This window comes from Anas acuta, chromosome 1, assembly GCF_963932015.1.
Source record: "Anas acuta chromosome 1, bAnaAcu1.1, whole genome shotgun sequence".
NCBI classification, from domain to species: domain Eukaryota; kingdom Metazoa; phylum Chordata; class Aves; order Anseriformes; family Anatidae; genus Anas; species Anas acuta.
In genome coordinates this window covers 171,230,035-171,248,200 of record NC_088979.1, presented here as the reverse complement: position 1 = coordinate 171,248,200, position 18,166 = coordinate 171,230,035, and the positions used below count along the sequence as shown (strand labels likewise).

The following is an 18,166-nucleotide window of genomic DNA, read 5'->3' as shown; positions in this document are numbered from 1 at the left end:
AGTCTTCACTTTCTTAGGTTTTCAGAGAAAGGTAACTTGTAAAACTTTTCTTTCAGTTCTTTCAGACAGTGCTGTGAAGAATTATGCTTTTTATACTTTTTTTTTTTTTTTTTTAAACCTACCTTAATGAACCTTGGGAGATGTTCCATTTGCAGAAACCAGGATACAGTGAATTTCACTGAGTGATGTAAAAGCTTTAAAGTGTGGGTGATTCAAGACTCAGGTTATGGTCAGAGCAGCTTTTCAGAACACTAATTTAGGAGCAACCCACAGCAATGTTTGGCCACTATAGCCATACAAGTTCATTACAACCAAACTGATTCTGAGTGTGGAGCTTCAGTATGTTTATTTTATATCTAAGAGCAATTCACAAATTACAGCACCTAATATATTACTACTAGAGCTCAGCACAAAAGTTCTTCTATTTGTGGATTTATCAGGTTGCTTTTGAATAATGAAACAATGCTGGCCCTTGTTCATGTGCTGTGTCCAAAATGAGTAATCTATCAGCTAAAACAGAACTATCACAATAGCAATTTCATACCACATATACGCTGCCAGACTTCAAAACTCCTTTTTGCATATCTTTTGGGGCCTGCAACCCAGACGATGGTCTCTTTAGACTGTCCATTTGTATTAAGGAAAGGAGTTACTCTTAATGTTTGAAAGAGCCCTTTTGTAACAGGCTAAGATGCTTGATAAGTTCTGATCAAAAGGCTTAAGTTCTGGAAAAAGCTGCAGAGCCACCATAAGCAAGGGAAACAGGTGGTGTATAAGGTAAACACTGTTCTGGGCTCAATGAGAAAAATATTATCAAAGAATCAAATCTGGACAAATACAGAAAAATATGAAAAATTGGGAAAAGTAAATACTTGATTTCAAAAGTCTTTGTCATTTCTCATGTCAACATGAGAGGGAAGGGGTTTCAGAATTGTGTAGTGCTTCTCTTGATCCCTTTAGTGGCTGGTCATCTCTTCATCTTGTTAAGTGCGTCAAGCAATGCCAAACAACGACTTCTCACTGACACTATTCCAGAGCAGAGGCACAGACTTCATACATGTATTCTGGACATTCAATGAGGGCAGAATGTAAAAGTTGCAAATGATACAGGTATAAACAATATGTTTAACTCTTGATCAATTCTAAAACTTTCTGTAAAGTATTCAGAGAATGTTTTAGCTCCACCATTGTAGAACAGCTCTGTGAGAGGTACAGCTGTATGATACACTCTCTGGACAATGTGTACTGTGCTAGGAAGGTGTCCCCCATAATAGGCATGAGAGGTTTTTTGAACTCCCCATGTCCAATTTCTCACAATGGGTGGCAGAGTACAATCAGAATTTGATTAAATCATCCTGGTCTTTAAAGTTATGTTGTATATATATCAGCAGGTCACCTCATTAACACTTGGACAAAGTACATAGTAAGTTTGTAATTAAACATCCTCTTCCTTCCCATGGAAATCAAATACAATCCTAACTTCTTCCTTCCCTATATTTGTTTATACTAAAACATTGTCATTGCCTAAATTATATTAGTTTTGGTACATACTTCAAATGAATTTTTTATCATCATGTTCCAGACTGGACAAATAATCGTCATACATGTACCAACTTTATGTAGCACAGTGCCATGATACCGGAGGAGAACTAATTTGCTTAGAAGGGGTAATGAGCTAATATAGCTGTTCTGCTCCTACTAGCCACGTTTAGTCATCAAAAGAGTGTGAGTATCTCTGCATAATGCTACAGTGTTTCATGTAAATATATGACTCCCCATTTACTTAGTTGTCTATTCGGAGCTTAACAAATAAAAATAGATCTTCTTTTACAATCTTTTACTAACATAAATATCAGTATGAGAGAGGCTGTAAAATTGGATGTGCTGGACTTGCTGTCTTGTTTAGTGCTAGGTGGTTAGAGATGTTACCTTCCCCCTGCACAGTCCTCAAAGTGCTATTAAAATCCGATACCCATACTAAAGGAAAGGCAAGTGCATCTGCAAGGATGGGTTTTGCATGGCCACAACACAGATATATTAGTATATCTGCTTGCTAATCTATTGCATGGAACCAGAGGTGGTTGGAGTGAGCATACCTTGCTCACTTTTTTTTAACAAGTTTTGCTTTTCCAGAGCCCTGGGAATCACTGGTCATAAGATAAATACAATGGTAATTAATGTCTCCATCTTGAGAAGACTCCTGAGTAAACTGTGACTGTAAGAAAAGTGTTTACATTTTCAGAATTCTTCTACTTTATTTTATGAGCTCTCTCTGATTCAGTTTTCAAATCTTTTTTTTTTTTTTAAAAATAAATGTATACAAAGTTTTAATGTCTGCTAAATTCTATTAAGGCACATGGATGAAATAGTTATTTTCATCATTTCTACTGGCCTTATATATGTTTCAGTACTCCTTGAATGACCTCTGGATTAATTTCTCTCTTGATTCTATTGTGCGTGGAATCAGTGGCTCACATTTTAACCTCCGCTGTCAGAAAGAGCTCATGCATCAAGCCTTTATGGGCAGAGATATATTGATTTGATTTTTCAGTTTGAATTAACTATACGTTTTTAATTTTATTTCGTACAAATAGATGCCTCACTTTCTTAGCTCCCACAAAGCTTTAAAAATTCTACATTACCTGAATAGCTTCTTACTTATGACCTAAATTCTTTGCAAGTTTTTAGACCATATACCTACAACTGCAGAAAATATTCTGGCTTTTCCAAGATACAATAGTTCCCAAATAATTTCTTTTAAAAGGTATTTTGCTTATTGTAAGTTTTGATGGTTCTGTCCATTTCTTTCTTACCTGCCTAAGTGGTAAGTTTCAGTACAGTACACAAGTTAACTGTAGCTAAGGTAATGTATAATTCTTTAGATCTCTCAGTTCACACTTTTAAATGTTTCTATCTCATCAGAAGCATTACTAACCTTTTCCATTTTATTAATAGTATAGAAAACATTTCTTAAACCAGTAACAATTTCCAAACTGGCAGGAATACTTGAATTGTGAACCCTTCATAAGCTTTTGCAGTCTGGAGATACTTTCCAGGCTTTGACTGTTATTTGATCCCAGTCATATGTTCCTAGGAACAGAATCCAGATCAGTTTGCTTCCTGTTACATAATCTAAGTAGTTGTCACTGAGACTTAAATATTAGTAACTATTTCCACCCATGGGAGTCATGTGCTGCACAAATGTTGAAGAAAAATGTTTTCTTATTATGTCTGAGATGATGTTTCCAGGACAGGATTTAGGTGAGTGCTAGGACATGTGCAGAAAGTACACTGGTCTGTAATGTAGAAGTAAAGAAGACAGCCAAGGCTTGGATTCTAGCCTCAAGAGCAGAGATTAACTTTGATAGCATTTACAGAAATTTATGTCAGCAGAATTTGGATTGGAATCTATTGCATCTTCATAACATTAAATATTAAAATGATGGATGTGAATATTATCTTCAGTAGGAAATGAATTAAATATTGCCACTTCTGAATTATATAATTATGTAAAAAGATATGAGTCTTGATTTAAAAAACTTTAACTAGTTGCACAGACTAAGAACAGATTATTTTTTTCCCCATCATCAATATCCAGCCTAGTACTGGAGAATGATATTAAAATGAATATATGTTATTATTGATAATGGAAAATCTGCTGCTTTGGAAAGATTATGCTATATGTTTTTCAAATAATGTGCAGCAGCAGTGCAGATAACTCCATTAACACTGACTTGAAACCTTTGTTCTTCCATGTATAAAATATTACAAGTAAGTGAATATATAACTCTACTCCTTCCAAATATCAGAACTGTTAAAAATATCTATCAAACATACAGCTCCAGATTTATATGAAGTCATTTCTGTTATTCTGGATATTCTTTTTTATAACAATTCATTCAACATAAATTTTAAAGAATATACATGTGCTGATGTACCGAAAAGGCTTACATGTATATTGCCAGTGGTCCAAAACTGGTTTCTGAAGGGTTAAAATAATAAGCTTATAGTTAAATATGATGGAGTACTCCCAGAACTGAAAGAATGGTAGCGGTGATTAGAAATAAACTAATAAGCAGATCAATATTCTTACAGTGCAGAGAGCTGATACTTTGAGCTATAACAAACAAGTTTAGCTGAGCTTATTAAAACTTGTTCTTTAATGGTACAACAGAGGTTGTTTTTTGTTGTTGTTCTTGTTTTTTAAAGGTTGATTAGTTTGGGGATTTTTTCAAGTGCACAGAATTTTTCATCAGCCTCAGTCAACTTACTGTTAAAACTAATTAATTCTTCGGACTGTATCACTGTCATTTTCAATGTAGCCATCAACATTTCATTTCAGTGTGCTCCAGTTTGGGTGGGATGCCAGGTTCTCTGGGTTAGATATTCTATTGACTTCTTTTTTGAAGTAATTAAAACAGAATTGCAATCACTTTGGTTGGAATTCATTTCACTTAACTTTACTCATCTAGGCATTTAGTCATCCAGAGTAAGCCAGTCATTTAGTTTTCCCATAAAGTCAAAGAAAAAAGGTAATAACAGAAGGCATGATGAATGGAAGTCCTACCCAGAATGACTGTGAATACAGAACAGGTTTCTAAAGTTTTGAATATGATTTCCTAGAAGAAAGAGGCAGCAACAACAACATCAACAGGAAACTAAATCCAAGGAATTATAAATGCTGCATTAATATTAGTTTTGAGAAATGTTATTCATCTCACTACTGACTTAATAGTGCTCACAATCTGATCTCATACATGTAGCAACACTAGTTTCAATATAATTTTGTCAGGTGAAGGTCTCAGTTCTGTAAAAACCTAACTTTAGTGACTTAGAAACAGCCTTTGGCCTCAGACTTTGTTTAAACATCGATTAAACAGTGCCTTAGTGTGAATGGGATTTGCTACTCTCTCCCAGTGCAATTTATACACTTTTGCTTTTTATAGGGCAATATCTTACCACACTGGACTCACTTCTGTCTCAGTAATCCTATTTTGAGTCCTCAAACTGGGACAAACAGAGGACGTGCCTTTATTCCAGTATTCTTGGTAAAAGTGAATTAGACCTTTCATTATTCCCCCAGGCATCAGGAATTCACATCTGTAATCATGCTTGTTTTACTCAACAAACAGTTCTTGCTTTTCCATCCAATTATCTGCTCAGCTGATGCTGTTACTAAGACTCAGTCCATTACAACACCAAACCCTAAGAGGAAAGAAAGGTACTAGTATTGTTCATTTATTTTATCTGACAACACGTAGTTTTCCATTCCTTCTGCCTCCTTCCACAGAGCCTGCCTATGTTAACCTTCCACGCATTTGGAAGAAAGATACTGCTATGCCTGCTTTGGATGTGTGAGGGGCTGTTATTTTCCCACGCTGTCTTCAGGCACATACTTGTCTTGGTTCTGCTTCAGTGGGATGAAAAGTATTCTACAATATTGATTCTCAACTATAAATTATGGATGGGTTGACTAACAGCATGTTTCTTTCATAAATATGAAAATTTAGAGCTACTCCTTCATCCCCTCATCAAGGGAAAAAATAATTTGTCTTTTTTTTTTTTTTTTTTTTTTAGTAGGATAAAACTGGGTATGTAGAATAACCATGGTAATATATTTTAACTTTGTTGGTTATTGTGCTGTTGAGGACTGATGTGAAAAAGGGTTTAAAACCAATTAAGGCCAGTGATTTTTTGTTTTTAAGATTTGCCTAGACTTTTATCAGAAATAACAAATCCTAACATAAGCCCCATAAATGCAAATGAATATAGTATACTATAGCTATAGTATAATGTATTTTATTGTCACATTTTGCTGTCTGGAAAGCATTCACAGACATTGCCTTTCAATTCAAGCATGTTGGAGAAACTACTAAGTCCAACAGCTTTTGATAATGCTTGATAACATGGGTACATTTTAGCAGGTTTGTTCTCTCACGGGGAGTATTTGTCCTGCAGGTTAGACCCCAGTGGAAAAAGTGCAGTAAACTCAGATTCTGAGTATATATGTAATATACCTGGGTTTTATTTATCACATGCTCTTCAGTCTCTGAATACAAATATTCACACAAAATATAGCCTATTTTCCCCTTTCAGGAAGACCGGCAGTCTGGGTACCAGTGCTCATTAGGAGCTATTTTGCCTCCAGAAGTGAGTAGTTAGAGATAAGAGTAGAGAACAATCTCTCTTGGTCCCTTCAGTCCAAGTCTTTCCACATCCTCCCTTTCCCCACAACAAAATCCCAAGTCAGAACAACATCATGTCTCAAAACTAATAAGATTTTTTTTTCAAATACTGAATGTTGCTCTCAAAATAATGGGAAGAGCTTGTAGAAGTTGCTGAGGCAGTACCATTCGGTGAGATGATACCCCTTTCCCTGCTTGGGCTTGATGTTTTTTAAAATAATCACAATTATTATTATTATTATTATTTATATCTTTAAAACAAGGGTATTTAATAAAAGTGTAATTCCTATATAGCTCATTCTTTAGGTAATGCTACCACAAAATCATTGATTTCAAATATAGGAATGCAATTAATATTCATTAGGTTTTAGCTAGAGCAGCAGACTCTCCAAACCTATAAAGCAAAAACTGTACGACACCTGTGCTTTCAACTCAGGTATCAAGCTGTACGATCAATCAGCATTTATTACCTAATGAGCTTTTAAAACACGCGTTCTCATCTCAGGCTTAACTGATAATTTACTTAGACATTAGTCCACATCCCAGCTCTGCCATTCATTTGGTGCAAGACTTAGTCAAGTTATTTAACCTGTTGCTGTTATTTGTTTCCCATGTCTGAAAATGGATGATACTTCTGAATCACCCTGTAGGAATATTACAAGACTGAATTAGCTCAAGTTTGTAAATCTTTGCGGTCCTTGGCTTACCACATGGAGCTGGAATGCCCTACACACATGCCAAATATTTGTACTCTACAACTAGGGACAGATTTTTCTCATATCACCTCTTTTCCTCTGGGACAAATATCTGCTGAGTTAAAGTGATGGGGCATGTTGAGGGCAAGGCAGACAAAACAGGAATGGAAAAGAAAATGGTTGCTCTAATGTTGCAGAAATGCAAAACTAAAACTCCCAGTAAAATCAGTGTCTCTGTAAGCATGAGAACAATGTAACTCCTTTTGAGAAGAGTTGTATTGATAGCTGGTTCTGGCAGCTGACAGCTGCAGAATATTAACAAAGCATTGGTACAAGAGCAGTCTGAACAGGTTGATCATGACTGAATGAAGTCTGCGTCAAGGTGCATTGTCTGTAGCATTTGCTCTTAGTTTGACCTTGCTACTTGCTTGCTTGCTTCTGTCTCTCTCCATTCCCTCCTCCTTTCCTTCTTCCTTTCCCTTTCTTATATTTTTCCTTCTTCCTTTCTTTTTCTTTTTTTCTTCCTCCTTTCTCTTTCTTTCCTCCTTCCCCTGCTTTCTCTCCACCTCTCTCTTTTTAATTCAATTCTCTTTTGCCCAATTAAATGTTGTTGTGATGAGAGACCCACATAATAATAGTGTAGCACGTCACATGTTTTTAAAGTGTACTCTTGTCCTCTTTCTACTGTTTATTAGTAAACACATGGAGCTCTTATTACTGTAAGCTATGTATTTGTTCACTGCTTTCATAAATGAGATTTATACAGAGGACAAGATCCTTGTGCACAGCCTGATTCAGGGTATGGAAAGGCTGAGTAGCCTTTCTGTACCTGACAGAGAGAAGAGGGGTTGATGGCTTCACCAGGGACATACTTCAGTAACTTGTTGCCCTGCTCCACTCTGTACAGATTGCAGGCAGTGTCCCTCACTCACCACCTGCCTGTAAAAGGAGGGGTATGAGCAATGCTCCCGTGTAAGCCCTGAGCAAACGGTGGAATTCACGTGACTGACTATGGATTCTGCTGGTGACCTTTATTTACTCAGATGCAGCTTTTGTTGTTGTTATTCAGGCGCAATGTCCTTCACTTGAACATCTTCACGTATGCCTGCTTTTACATTTTCTACCCTATGTCTTTTTATTCTTCATAGCCCATAATAAGCCCTGAGAGCTCTGGGAAGACATTTCACTTGTCACTGCTTCAGTCCTCCCTCTTCTGTCTCTCACCTTCTCAGCATCTACATCCACTCATCTAAAACACTGCTTTGTTTTGGTTGCTAATGGATTTTGCATTTGTCTGTATACTTCCTATACTATCCAGATCTTTACAGTTAGGCTTAGATAAGAGATGAAGATGTTAACATGCTAGACTGCTCTAGAAGTTCAGTTTCAGGGACATTAAATTAAAATGTTACAGAAGAAAGCTGCTTTAGCTGCTAAGAAGGATACTTGAAATGTTGGGCTTAATGTTTCTGACAAAATGAATACTTTTTTCCTTTTGGTGTAAATGTATTTGTTTATTTTTTTTCCTTTTTACCTTTTAACTGCTGCTAAGTTGACTATCACAATCATAAAGAAATATCAGGGAAGCTATTATTAACTGTACTCTGTGGGATAAATAGGAGGTGTGAGATATGATGATCCAGACTCCTCTTTCTGGCAGGGTAGCACCTGGCATACATTAGCAGGCAGTCTTTTACTGTAGCAGTGCTAGAAGCTGGCAGTGCAGTTGGCTTTGCAACAGGTTGCCTGTAGGCTGAAGCATAGGAACAGCCACTGCCCCTTTGCTCTTTTCCCTGGTGCCTTCTTAGTTTACTGTGAAGCTTTTGAAGGGAGGAAAGCATTGAATTGTCAGAGTCTGTGATGCTCCTCTGGAAAAGTAGATATAATGGGGTCTTTACAAAAGGCTTCTTTGTTGCTCTTCTCTGTACATGTTTGAACAACTCAGTATCCTTATTAAAGTGAGGTGCCCAAAACTATTCAAGGTGCTGTCTCACCAGTGCCACTTACAGGTAGACAACCACTTCCCTAGTGCTGCTGGCCGTGCTATTTCTAATGCAGGTCAGGATGCCCTTGGCCTTCTTGGCCGCCTGGGCACACTGCTGGTTCATGTTCAGCCAGCTTTCGACCAGCACCATCAGGTCCTCTTCTGCTGGTCAGCTTTCTAGCCACTCTTCCCCAAGCCTGTATCAGGGCATTGGGTTGTTACAACACTCAGGAACCGTTGGAGTTATTCTGACCAATGTGGTGGCAGTGACTTTGCAAAACAGTTGTGTGTTGTTTTTAGAAAAAGGAGTACTTCCTCAATAAATTGGTAAGCACTTGCCATTTGTATGGGGAGCAATGCCTTGATGTAGTGTTGCATTACTAAAATTTATAATAAAGATAGAAGTGTTGTCATATGAATATGAAATATGAAAACAAATATGCTCAAACTTTGAAGTGTAAGAAAATAATAGTTAACCTTTTTTTTAGGATATAACCAAAAGTTTTCTCTGATGAGCAGAACAACAGCTTTCTGGGACAGATAGAAAACTCTGTTGTTTACTACCACTTAGGTTACAGAAATAGGCTCTGCTTTTCATGCCAATTTGTGTTTTGGTGTTTGTGGTGGCAATCAATTACTATGTGTTTTTTCAAGTCCAGTGTTTTTTTTTTGAGATACTCTTCCTACCAATGGGTCCTGATTCAGCAACAGCAAATGGGTGTTTAACTGCTTTGCCAATGTTAAGTTTCAGCAACCAGAAGTGTCTCTACTTGTCCATCTTCTAGGGGCAGACCCAGGTTTTCCTCACTGATGCATGTCAATGGACTAAGCTGAGACCAGGGTAACTGGAAACAAAGTATATGCCAAGGGTTCTTTCTAGATGTGCATATAAAATATATATATGCAGTCTGGGTACAGAGTGGCAAATACCTATTGCTGCCAGCAGCAAATCTGTATGATATGATGCAGAAGCCAAATTACCTGGGCTTCTCCAACCTTGTGTAGAAGCCAGATGTTTTAGTGGTTGATTTAGCTCCTTTGGAGGTCTGCCAATACGAAGGTGATGTCTACAACGAAAAGCAGTAAATTGGAGAAACAGAAGTACAGAGATTTCTGTCACAGGAGTGGCCTTGTGATAATCTGAAAAGCAACACTTTGCAATTTTTTTGACGTGTTGTAGGCAGTACTACATAGCATTTACCCTGAGAGTACTCTAGACGCTATCCTGAGAGATTAATATAAGCTGGCACAGTTCATTTTTTATTTTTTGTTAAGGTAATTATATCATCCCACTTGCTAATGCAGTTTGCTGTGAGAAACTGGGATATGGCGTAAGTGGCATAGAAGTCTTACAGAGACTCGCTGTTAATCATAAGCATAACAAAAACCTACATACTATTATGAATCACAGCTTTTTGTACTGGTGTGGTTGGAGACCAATCAAGAGTACTAAGTTACCTAAATGCCCAAGGAAGGAACACAGAGGAAGGAGGAATTTTTGGTTCATGCTGTCTGTGTAGGCTGGATTGCACAGAGGAAAATATAGTAGACTCCCAACTCTGTTTAGTAATAAAGGGTTTTTATGTTGGAAAAATCTCTGAACTACAAAATGGATTCTTGCTACTACATGTTTTCTAGAAAGGTAATGGATAATATAGTCATCTTAAGTATTTAGGTATCAAGGTGATTAAGTATAAAATTCATTTCAGGCCTTAGGAGTTTTATGTGAATTACTTATGATTTCTTGAGCTCCTTGAATTTCTTGATTGCACCTCTCAGAACCGCTTCAAAAAATCACTCTGCTGTCCTCTATTATGGTAAACTCTAAATTAGAGTATAGTTGTGGAAAGTTTGAAAATTTATTAGTGAAAGACTTCCTGATGTCTTTAAACATGTGGAAACAGCAAACAGAGTACCACCACCTTGTTCCTGCAAGTAATAGCAACATCTACCAATTCACATATGAAAACGTTAAAAACAATACAATTTGGAATTGTAATATTTTACATTTATTTTACGGATACATGAGGAATTTTAAGTCTCTCTCTCTCTCTTTTTTTTTTTTTTTCTTTTAAATATGCTTTTAAATGTTCTCATGAGTTAAGCGAGAAAAATTAACAATTGTCAACAATTGGAAAATGGCAGCATATGACAAAGCACTGTGTTATGACTTGCTGACATTGCTGATAGTTTTTCTGAAGTACCTGCAAATGTTGCTAAAAAAATAGCATTTAGGAATAATTTACTCTAACTTTTTTCCATTGTTTCCTGTACATCTGATTTCATTTTTTTTTTCTGTTTCATACCTATCCTAAATCCATACTGTAGAGCATAATGTAGAGCATAAAGCTACATAAATTTACCCATAGAGACACATTTGCTTTCTAAGTGACTAATGTTCTAAGTGACTAATTGCAAGCACAACTTCAGTAACTGAGGTCAGTCCTTTGTAATAGTGGAACATACTGAATCGGATATTTCAATTATTCTTGACATATTTTTTGTTTGTTTGTTTTTCAGAACAGGTTTTGCTTCCAAAAACAGGTCCAATGTGGTCCCATGTAAATTGGAAGGTCTCAGCTTTGAGGATTCTGCAGAAGATGACAGAATACTGCTGTTTGATAAAAAAGGAAAACTGTTTGAAACTTTGTCTCTTCTCTTCTTTTTCAGCCTAGGTGGAGAAGAGACAAAGAATAGAAATGCCACCAGCAACAGGAGCACCACAATACCCTCCTCCAGATGGAGGCTGGGGATGGGTTGTGGTCTTTGGGGCTTTTATCTCCATTGGATTTTCCTATGCATTCCCCAAAGCCATCACAGTATTCTTCAAAGAAATACAGGAAATCTTCCACACATCATATAGTGAAATAGCTTGGATATCATCAATAATGTTGGCTGTCATGTATGCAGGAGGTAAGATGTTTGTGAAATTTGCAAATATTGTGTTTGTCTATTTTTTTCCCTATGATCTTAAAGCAGTTGAAGTTAATTACTATCTGATTTTATCATTATTACCTAAATTTATTAGGTAATATTTTTAAGATCAGGTAAGAATTTACCTAATGCCCTTTTTAAAATAAAAATGTTTTGAGGTAAGCACCTGGAACATTTGACCATTTGCAGTAATGGGGCTATTAAATGCATATATTATGTATGCATATGTACATATGTACAAAAGTGTATACAGAGAAACTGAAAACATTGTGCCAATAGCACTGTGTCTTTACTCACTGAAAAGCATCACTCCAATATTTTTCAGAAGTGGTATCTATAATAAAGTATGGTATTATCGGGTCCAGTAAACAACCTGTTGAAGGATGCATGGTCTTATTTTTTCATGGTAATTCTTTTATCACTGATTTCAGCCTTCCTAAATCTTAGCACTTGTCATAGTTGCTTTAACAGTCAAGGAAGAGAGGTAGGTATGCATAGAAGAGATTTCAGGCTATGGGAGTTTCTCTAAGTACCTGTTTTTCACCTCTGACTATAAAAAAGATCCTGCAGCCAGCACAGTGTTGTCTTAAGTACTGCAGGTAAATATTTTTTGGTTAATGGAATGAAAAATGAATGTTTTTTTTTTTTTCAAATGGTGACAGAGGCAGAGACCCAATAAAGATGACATGACAAGTGGTGTCAATAGCAATAACATTTGCTGTTACGATATTTTTAACCTATATCTGTTCATATGGAGAATCCTGAAGGAATTTATAGGAACAGCAACAATCATGAGAAAATTCACCAAATGAAGGAGTAACTTGAATTAATGCCTTCAAGAGCAGGGTAAAGAGCAAGATCATGTATGTTCTTGCTATGTGTGACCAAGTCATTCTTAAACCAGACTGGCTTTTATGGGTACTGCAAGCCTAGAAATGAGTTTCCCTGTGTTGTGGCATTTCATGTGCCCAGGCTTCCTTGACTAGGACTCTGCCAGGCACATCTGGACAGACTGTCTACAAGAATCCAAAGGCATGGCAGTATGCATGGCTGCTCTGGGCATGGACAGCATGTCATGTTCAAGTCCCCTCTAAATTAGCTTCTCCAAAGGATGCATATCTACATTTGAGTAGATTTGCACTGTAGAGAATACATGAGTAACTGTGGAAGCCCCTGAACAAGTGTGGACCCATCTGGAAGAAGGGAAGAACACAGATGATGAAGAGCTGTGTTTTGCTTCTACTTACCTTATGCTATGACTTTTGGTCTGGACCCTATGTATTTTTTAGCTAAATTCATAGCTAAATTTTCTAAGGGCAAATTTGCTTTATAGCACAGGTGCTGTTTGTTTGTTTTAATCTCTGAATAACATTTAATTTATGCCATTTCTGTCATCTCAAAGTTCACCTAAGTTTTAATAACAGTACAGATGCAAATCATTTGGCTGTGGTCATGTTTATATACCAGGTTCAATGTACACAACATTTAATGTAAAATGCAAAGCATTCAGTACTGCTGCCTTTTCTCTTGTACTTCCTTCAGTGTTACGAGTACCAGCATGATATCTTCACCTGTACATTGATGTTAAACATTACAAAATAGTTGACTATTCATTCTGCTAAGACCTAGTCCAGTCCCTATGAAGACTGTTAGCACAGGAACAGTAGGCAAAGTTGTTTGCATATCTTGTTATGGAATCATGGTTTTGAAATGCTGAGAATGACGATCCTGCCTGATAAAACACTCTTTGAAGCCACAGCTTCTCTAGAACCACTTCCTAAAAAATAGGCCATTTAGACAATCACTGGCAGAGTATGAAATAGGAATCAGGAAAAACATTTCTGGAGGAAATCACTGCATTGTTTCTACTGTCTGAAGGTGGTTTCATTCCTTAGTATTTGATGTGCTGTAATGTGAAAGACACATTAAGACCATGGTACAGGGTGTAGTGTTTACTATGAAGTGTGATATGTCTGCATGAACACTCTGTTCATCATGCTATTAATTAAGGTAACTTCAAAACATCTAAGATCTGTCATCCTCATTAGAGCTTAGCATTCAACCTATTAATCATCACAGTGGGGTCAGTGAATAAGTAAGAGTCTGTGCCGACACTCTTTGCTTTAGAGGCTGCAGCCTCTTGCAGTTAATTAGCTGGCATCTGTGTTTCAATAACAAGGTATTAACTTACCTTTCAATTCCTGAGGAAAAAAAAAACAAAACAAAACACTAATAAAAGGCATCCAGTAAGGAGCTAAAAGAATGTTAATTATGTTTATCACTTACTTCATACTTAGAATAAATGGCATTAAATTATAGCAGACCATCTGGCAATCCATATGGTCTCCTGCAGTCCTGGTTAATTCCAGCAAATAGGTCAAGCACAGCATTCACCCTGTTAGGAAAGCACTAAACAGAGGTGACAAATCTGATAAATCAAGTCAATATGAAACTCTTTTCCCTCTCTCAATCTACCATATTATGTACTTTCATATAGTTCTTGTTGCGGTGGTGTTTTTTGTTGTGGTTGTTGTTGTTGTTTGTTTGTTTGTTCTTATTGTTTTTATTATTTTTTTTCCCTCAAGCTCTCTGTTTTCTCCCCTGTTCTTGTCTCCTGGATATTTGTTAGAGTTTACTAAAAAGCCTTCCCAAACTGCAAGATCCTGTAATGTGATCAAGGTTACAGATATTGGACAGCCTCTGTTGTTCAGCCTGTGCTTGAAAGAAGCATCCTCTGGAGAAGAGCAATAGTTCAGTCTCCATGGCAACTCCTTCTTCTGCCTCTCTTGAGCAGAGACTGTCAATTGTATTAGATTAGGGGTGATGGTTTTGTGATGGACTCCTACACACAAGGGACTGTGACTGAGACCACCAAACTTTTTGTGCTGGAGGACAGAATCTGGGATAAGATGAAATTAGTTGAGCTGTCTTGACAGGGTACCCTGTGTTTGTGTATGTATATGAACACATAGGTATATATGATATGTGTGCATATATGTATTCTTATATATATCGACTATGTATGTATACTTACAGAGCTGTATGTATGCTCTGATGCATGCAAGCATTAAGGAACTGAAGAAAAAGACCAAATATATTTGATATCAAGTTCTCTCAGTTCATTCTCTTTTTCTAAACTTCACCTTTTGCTTTGTGCATCATTAACCAGCCAAAGATGATTAGAGAGCTTCTTTTCAAAGCTCAATCTGTTTCCAGCAAAAAAAAATAAATAAAAAATAAGCAAAACAAAACAAAACAAAAACACAACACAAAATGTTTTTAATGCTTTCATTGTAGTTTTGATGGGAGCCTTAGTGGCAGCCATGAAAGCTGCGTGACAGGTCTGTTGATTTCAGACACAGTTGACCTTGGGTTTTAGATTTCCTTAGGGAAAAAGCAGTTGGTTTACTTATTTAACTCTTTTTCTGTCATTTTTCCAAGGACAAATTTGTATTTGGTGTTTTTTATTTGTTTGCTTGGTTTTGGTTGTTGGTGGTGTTTTGGTTTGTTTGTTTTCAAAAATTACTTTGTGGGTTTGACGTTGCATTGTAGAAATTATCTGAAGCGCTGTTAATTTCTCCAAGCCAGACTGAGCTGTGAAATGTAGGATTGTCTTAGAATCATACAATCATTAAGGTTGGAGAAGACCTCAAGATCATATGGTCCAAGCATCTCCCTACTACCAATACTACTCACTAAATCATGTCACTAAGTACCACTTGAGTACCTTTTCTTAAACCACCCAAAGGATAGTGACAAAATTCTAGATGATTTTTCCAAGTAAATGATTAAAAAAGCATTTGGGAACCTTTTTTTGAAGAGAAAAGTGCTATAGAATTTTAAATAGTGGTTGTTACTGGTTTTGAAAACATACCAACAATCAAAAAAATGCAGCATTTAATAGTTTCCTCTTTTTTTTTTTCTTTAATTGTTCAAGTTTGAGCTTAACTATCAGGTAGTGACAAACTATTAAAAGAGTTTTCAGGTGACAACACAAAAGTAAACTAAAAAAGTTCTCATTATGACTTTGTCGAATATTAATTTGGAAAATAACGTATCATATGGTATGTTCAAAATATTTGTGATTTTATCTCAGTGGGTGTTTCAGAGATATTGCTGTGAAGATGAAATGGCGTGCACAGTGGAGATGACAGTTGCGAAATGCATGCAACACAAACAACAGATGGTTATGGATTTTTACTTTTGGACAGAATCTATGCTCCTACACTTTTCTCCCTCCGTGGTAACATTTTCTTATTTAGATTTTACAAATACTGGTACAAGGCCTTCAGTACCCATGGATGAGAAGATTGAGAAGCTTTCTTGAATTGACCTATGTCCTTTGTAGTCAGGGACAAACGTTTTTCTCCATCAGAATATGCAGAGTGTTGAATTTTAATAACCTCATTTAGAGTGTCCTTGAAAGCAGAACTTATCAACTTTCCAAATGCCTCATGGGCATGAGGGAATACTTCACATTTAGCCTAAAATATATGTAAAACATCTATGTCAAGTTAATTTGAGACTCACAGATAAAGGAAAAGAAGTCGTAATGAGGTGACACAGGAACAGAGCATTTTGAATCTTACTAACAAATGGAGATAAGTACAAAAAAGAAGTATCAGGAGTAACACAAATATTATGAACTTACAGTAGTTCAGTTTTTAAAAGAAGACCTGAATGCTAAGGAGTTCTGATAAAGCCTCTGAAGGGTAACACAGCCACTTCTTATATTTCTTGGAAGCCTTTGAGTTTTAATAAAACTGTACCTTGTAGGGCAATGCTCTGTGGTAGTAATGAGTGTTTTAAACACAAAGAGATTTTTAACACCCTAATAAGTTAGTAAACACCCTTAAAGTTGGATGTGGGAAGAAGGATGAGAAAAAACACCTGTTGTAGATGGTTTTATATATATATATATATATATATATACACATAATATTTTTTTGAACAGGAGTGCCATTCTGTCTACAGGAGCTAATTGCTTTTTTACTCTTCAGCTTGTTATGTTTGGCTGAACAGACAAGATGCAATTGTTATTCAGTGCCTTTTGGTTATCCAATTTTGTCAAGTTTTCATGAAACAGTTTTTACAGGGATCTGTTTAGCCACACTCAAAAAGCCAATCTTAAAGTTAAGGACATGCTGCCATTGAGAGAAATATTTTTGTCTTTTCAGTAATTGACAGAAAACCATTTATAAGAAAATTCCCACTGTACTTTTACTAACATTTTCAATGTCCATGACATAGGATAATAGTAATGATTATCATAGAGATATTTGTGGTGATTGTAATTAAATTAATTCAATCCTGTAAGGAAAAAAATTCTTGTTTATATACAAGCAGGCAACATAATAGACTACATAATGAACATTAGTTCTTTTTTTTTTTCCCATTTAAGGCTTTGTATTTTTCTTGATCTTCATTTCTATAGGTAAAAGTAATCAATATTTACAGCTTTTTTATCCATAAAGAAGATTCTTTTTTCTCTCGCACTTCATTTCAAGTAACGGGTCAAAGACAAACAATAATAAATAGCATTCATCATAAAATACATTTTCTAAGGGACTAAAACTTCGGGTTTGTTTTAAAAAGATATCAAGGGACTAACTTAGGCCTTTGATATATTCATTGAGCTTGTAAAACTTAGACGAAGGAATGCTTTTTTTTCTTCTTCTTTCTGTATACTAATAATGTTGGATCAGTTCCCATATAGTTTTTCATATCACTGGATTATACAATGGCTGCATTTGTGATCTGTGTCGCGTAATTCAAAGGTAATGAAACAATGGTGTAGCACAACTGGGAATCATGAGATATTTAAGCAGATACCAGAGAAGTTCTGTGAGGAAGGAAAAGTCTATCTACTCATGCTGTGTATACCATTGTAATCACACCAGCACTTCAAATGAAATAATAAACCTAACACTCTACAAAGAACTTATTATAGAATTTTACTGGTCCATTGTTTTGGAATGTCTAAGAACTATTCCCTTGTTTATTTTGAAAGGTATAGCCAAGGGAAACAGAGCTGAACTGAGATATTTATAAGATACTATAAACCAGTATAAATTGGCAACAACTGAGTTTTTACTGACATTTGTAATGGTATGTAGATACATAGTTGCTAACAGAGGTAACTGGACTTAGTGACAGGTTTATTCTGATGCCAGGGAAACTACAGAAATCTAAGAATGAGATGATTTTAAATTGTCTTTTAAGATTACTTCAAACAATCTTAATTGATTAACTGATTCTGAAGATTTTTGCAGAGATTGCATGTAAACATACATGCCATGCAGAGAGTTTTCTAATCAGTCAGAAACTTTTCATGTAACTGAAGTTTATTAAGATTGCTATTACTGTGA

The 18,166-nt window shown here is 36.1% G+C and overlaps 1 protein-coding gene and 1 long non-coding RNA gene across 3 annotated transcripts in view; one reads left to right on the top strand and one right to left on the bottom strand.

Moving 5' to 3' along the window:
* LOC137849580 (uncharacterized) overlaps positions 1-18,166 on the bottom strand; it is a 633,107-nt gene that overhangs the window by 33,090 nt on the left and 581,851 nt on the right. The gene's annotated exons all lie outside the window — the stretch shown is intronic.
* The window catches only part of SLC16A7 (solute carrier family 16 member 7), an 85,053-nt gene that overhangs the window by 37,491 nt on the left and 29,396 nt on the right, over positions 1-18,166 (top strand). For both annotated transcript variants that reach the window (XM_068669337.1, XM_068669338.1), the window contains exon 2: positions 11,535-11,777. In XM_068669337.1, coding sequence (XP_068525438.1) covers positions 11,564-11,777 — 214 coding nt within the window. In that variant the 5' untranslated portion in view covers positions 11,535-11,563. The remainder of the gene's footprint in view (positions 1-11,534; positions 11,778-18,166) is intronic.